Genomic DNA, 5,000 nt, shown 5'->3' on the forward strand with positions numbered 1-5,000 from the left:
ATCTACATAGTATTTCATTACGCTGCCGTTACTTCATTATTTCATACATATGTACAAATATACAAACTTATACATAAAGACACACCTGCATACATAACCTACATATTTGCTCTTATTTCTCTTCTTTTTGTTTTTATTTTTATAGTTTATATATGAAAGATTTATTTTATTGTTATTACTGTTCTTAGAATATTTTTTGATTGTCTACGCCTTTTGTAGTTTATTTGTTTCCTTTCCTCACTGGGCTATTTTCCCTCGTTGGAGCCATTGGTCTTATAGCATTACGCTTTTCCATATAGGGCTGTAGTTTAGCTAGTAATAATAATAATATTGATAATAATACAAAACTGTACATATTACTTCAATGTTTTGAGCCAAAAAAAATTCGTTTCACACTTGATTTTGTGATTATGCATCGCTTAATTAGACCTTAGGAAGGAAATTTATTAGCCTTTTATAGTTCCCTCGTTTTTCTTATATTAACTATATATTCGTGTCTCTAGAAATTCACTAGAAATACGTAGGAGGGTTGTGCCTTTATTGCGCCTCACGCGATACGCTGTAAAGCATTACTTTATGGCTATTGCAGTGTCCCGAAACGATATGTTTATTCGGTCCTTATCTGCATTCACTTACTAGCCTACTTTGCCTTTGATAATGTCTCGCTTTTCATCAGGCTGTACTACCTGTACTACGTGTTAGTGCAACTCTCTCTCTATCTCTCTCTCTCTCTCTCTCTCTCTCTCTCTCTCTCTCTCTCTCTCTCTCTCTCTCTCTCTCTCTCTTCCCTTGCCCGCTGCTTCAAAGTGCAACTCATTTCTCTCTCTCTCTCTCTCTCTCTCTCTCTCTCTCTCTCTCTCTCTCTCTCTCTCTCTCTCTCTCCTTTACACCATCCCAAGCCATACTATCCAAATTCATAAATCCGTTTATCCCAACTTACTTGAAATCCCTGAAAGTCTTGTGGCGATTCCTGGAAGAGTTCTCATCCAGGGAGGCCGACGAAGGGATCTTCAGCACCGAAAAGACGTACCTCAGGTCATCCTGGAGCGTTTCGATTTGCGTCACGAAGTCGTAATTGAAGCGGCAGGGCGAACACCTGTTGTAGTATGTGTCCCTGCGGAGTTGAGAACCTGGCGTTAGGATAATCGGGATGTTGGCTCGTCATTTCGTGAATTAAATTGATAGCTTCAACGTTCTCTTACGGATGTCGATATAAAAATTGCAATCATTGCAATATGATACTTATGGATGTCGATATTTAAATTGCAATAATTGCATTATGATATTTATGGATTTCAATATTCAAAATGTAATCATTACATTATATAATACAGTGCTTACGGATGTCTATATTTAAATTACACTGATTGCAGTAATATATATATATATATATATATATATATATATATATATATATATATATAGATAGATAGATATATATATACACACATATATGTATAGATAGATAGATAGATATATCGACCGATCTTGAATGTGATTAATAAATATATATTCACTATATACATATAATATGCCCCATTGTATAATCTCTTCTAGAGTATATACTGTAGTAAAAACAGCTTATCTTAAGGATATATATGTGTGTATATATATGTATATATATATATATATATATATATATATATATATATATATATATTGACTGATTGGTTGATCTTGAATACGATTCATAAATATATATACACTAGATGCCCACTATCTGTATCCTTGTATAATCTATTCTAGAATATGTACTGCTGTACAAACTGCTTATGTTAATGATTTTGGATAAAATGCAATACCTGTATTTCTCAAATAATCCAAATAAGTAGATATAGGAATAAAAAATAAAAGTCAGAAAAGGTAAAAAAAAAAAAACACAGTCGGGCATAGTTTAAGACAACTTCCGGTATTGTGACTTTTCTTTATTATGAAGAAAAATATATTTACAGACCTTAGCACAAACAATCCTACTATGGGTGACTTTTCTCTGTATATTTTTGTCTCAAACATTTCTTTTCATGTCCATTTGATTATTACTTTTTCATTGTTATTCGTCCCAGAAATTTATGTATTATCCAGAAGATGAAGTAATATATAGTAGTTTGAAAATTACTTTTAATCATCAAGTATAAAACGTAATATTATTTATTAAATGAGAATTAATCTGTTCAGGCGATCGAAACTAGAGTCTTATACTCACCAATGAGCGTTGGCTTTGCCCTCCTTGTGAGAGGTGATAACCAGCTTCAGGAACTGATTGAAGTTGATCCTTGGTCTGGTCCTCCAGTAGATTGCAGTGTAGACTGAAGTGTTGTATCTGGTGTCAGAGAAGATGAAGATCTGTTGTGATTATTATTATTACTAGCTAAGCTACAGCCATAGTTGGAAGAGCAGGGTGCTATAAACCCAAGGACTCCAACAAGGAAAATGACCCAGTGATGAAAGAAAAAATGGAAGACCATGGTACAGAGGCTATGGTACTAATCAAAATCAGAGAACAATTGTTTGATTTTATAGTGCCCTCGTCCCAGAAGAGCTGCTTACTATAACTAGAGTCTCTTCTACCCTTACCTAGTGGAAAGTAGCCACTTAACCCCTGTGAGTGTATGAAAAAAGTGTGTGTGAAGAATAGGCCAGACTATTCTGTGTATGTGTAGGGAAAGGAAAAGTGAGCCGTAACCAGAGATTGATCCAATGTAATACCATCTGATCTATCAGATGGTTGTTGGTGCCTTGTCCAACCAAATGTATTATTTTTGTGAATGTTGTTGATTTGTTAACGATTTCCGATAAACATTTATTATTTCATGTTTATTTTTTTCTATATTACCCATGACTTTTCTATGGTGCAGGAATTATATAAACTCTCCATTATTTTGTATGTAGAAACGATTGTTAATTTTTCTCTGGTAGTGTACATATTAATTTTTTTCATTATTTATTTTTATTAGATACATCTACTGTGTTTAATACTTAATTCTTATAGATTGCTTATATAATTTATTGTCCGTCTTCTATAAATAATTATTTTTTTTGTTGTTAATTTTGCCATGAATATTGTTAAATGTGATAGGTTGTATAAAAAGCATGATTTGCATAATGAATAAAAAGATAACTATTTAAGTATCAAAGTTTCAAATTTTTGTAGCACTACAACTTTCTAAATTTTTTCTAAAACTTTGAAAAAAATTTTTATTATCGTATAAGAGTATTATGCGAAGATGTGTGTTCAATACGAGCCCATTCAGTATTCATAACCAAATAGATCCAAAGTTTTAAAGTAACGGACAGTATAATGTTTTTATGTATAATTTAAGGTGAATTTCTGGATGTCTAGAATTCGGACTTACTATTAGATTCCATCTTTAGTAAGGATAATTTAATTTAATGTTACTTTATTGTATTTTATTGTATATATATATATATATATATATATATATATATATATTACACATACATATATATATATATATATATTACACATACATATATATATATATATATATATATATATATATATATATATATATATATATATATATATATATATATATATATATACGTTTTTAATAGTTTAGTAAAGTTTGAAAATTAGAAGGATAACGCGATTATTCAAAGAGATGGTTACCTTATATCAGGATTGAGAGGCGAGGTCATATTGAGTTCACGGTGATAGTTCTGTGGTAAGAGGTCATTGGCGATTAGGGCAGGAAGCCAGAACGCAAAGAAGTTTTCTGGCCACGTGAAACCCGCTCTCTTCTGTAACAAGGAAGATTGAAAGGAAAAATTCGTTTGAAGAGATAAAGAAGAGTTTTGTAAGGATTTTATGAAAGCCACAGTAATGGGCCCTATATGACGAAGAGCAAGTCTCTCTCTCTCTCTCTCTCTCTCTCTCTCTCTCTCTCTCTCTCTCTCTCTCTATATATATATATATATATATATATATATATATATATATATATATATATGTATATCTGATACTATATATATATACATATACATATATATATAATACTATATATATATATATATATATATATATATATATATATATATATATATATAAAATTCTATTTTCCGGTCTCTCCCCGTCTTTCGCATAGGGGAGGGGAGTAGCCATACCCTGGCCTGAGGGGTTATATAATTAGGAAAGCGGAAGAGTGTGGGAAGGGTTGAATCTGTGTGCGTGCATATCTATCTATATATTTAGACGTCATTTTGACGGCTCGGATACCCTAGTAAAGTAAAAAAGCATGAAGCAACGTAGTATCTATAACTTCTGGTAATGTAAACAATAGATATTAGTATTAGAATATGTTTTAGAATTAGAGAATAAAACGAGTCAATAGTCATCGCCTTGTTCATCCTGAAGCGCTTAATCGAGGATGACTCTTTGCATAAAGCTTCTCGGTTACCTGATTCAGAAGGACCATCAGCAGCGCTTTGAATCCATCCACACATATTTCATTTGATCTCTACCTTATTCATTAGTCTTTTACTTCCTATTTAGTATGACCAATTCGTTCTAGTACTCCTTCTAAACCATATACAGTAAACAGTAGGTTACTAAGCCCTTCCTAACGTTTCCCATACCTTTTGCTCCTATTCCTAATTATACATGTCTTCCAGCAATCTGGCTCTTTCCTTTCTCTCTACAAGGCTAAACCATCACTTTCTCATATATGTATATATACAGTATATATATATATATATATATATATATATATATATATTTATACAGTATATATATATATATATATATATATATATATATATTTATTATACTTAAGTATATATGTATCTATGTATGTATAAAACAACATAAACAAGATTTTCAAAATGTATTTATAAGCATATACACCACAGACAAAGAAACTAATATATACATATATATATATATATATATATATATATATATATGTGTGTGTGTGTATACATATGTATATGTATGTGTATATATATATACATATATATATATATATATATATATATACATA

General features: G+C 30.8%; 1 protein-coding gene and 1 long non-coding RNA gene across 4 annotated transcripts in view; one reads left to right on the forward strand and one right to left on the reverse strand.

Moving 5' to 3' along the window:
- The window catches only part of LOC137657691 (uncharacterized), a 477,521-nt gene that overhangs the window by 417,788 nt on the left and 54,733 nt on the right, over positions 1 to 5,000 (forward strand). The window lies entirely within an intron of this gene.
- The window catches only part of LOC137657016 (carbohydrate sulfotransferase 11-like), a 32,605-nt gene that overhangs the window by 2,089 nt on the left and 25,516 nt on the right, over positions 1 to 5,000 (reverse strand). For 2 of the 3 annotated variants that reach the window (XM_068391368.1, XM_068391366.1), the window contains exons 6-8: positions 3,632 to 3,762; positions 2,204 to 2,320; positions 941 to 1,114 (exon numbers count right to left, since the gene is read on the reverse strand). In XM_068391368.1, coding sequence (XP_068247469.1) covers positions 941 to 1,114; positions 2,204 to 2,320; positions 3,632 to 3,762 — 422 coding nt within the window. The remainder of the gene's footprint in view (positions 1 to 940; positions 1,115 to 2,203; positions 2,321 to 3,631; positions 3,763 to 5,000) is intronic. The other variant, XM_068391367.1, reaches the window with a different exon arrangement.

The sequence above is a fragment of the Palaemon carinicauda genome, chromosome 18, assembly GCF_036898095.1.
Source record: "Palaemon carinicauda isolate YSFRI2023 chromosome 18, ASM3689809v2, whole genome shotgun sequence".
NCBI classification, from domain to species: Eukaryota; Metazoa; Arthropoda; class Malacostraca; order Decapoda; family Palaemonidae; genus Palaemon; species Palaemon carinicauda.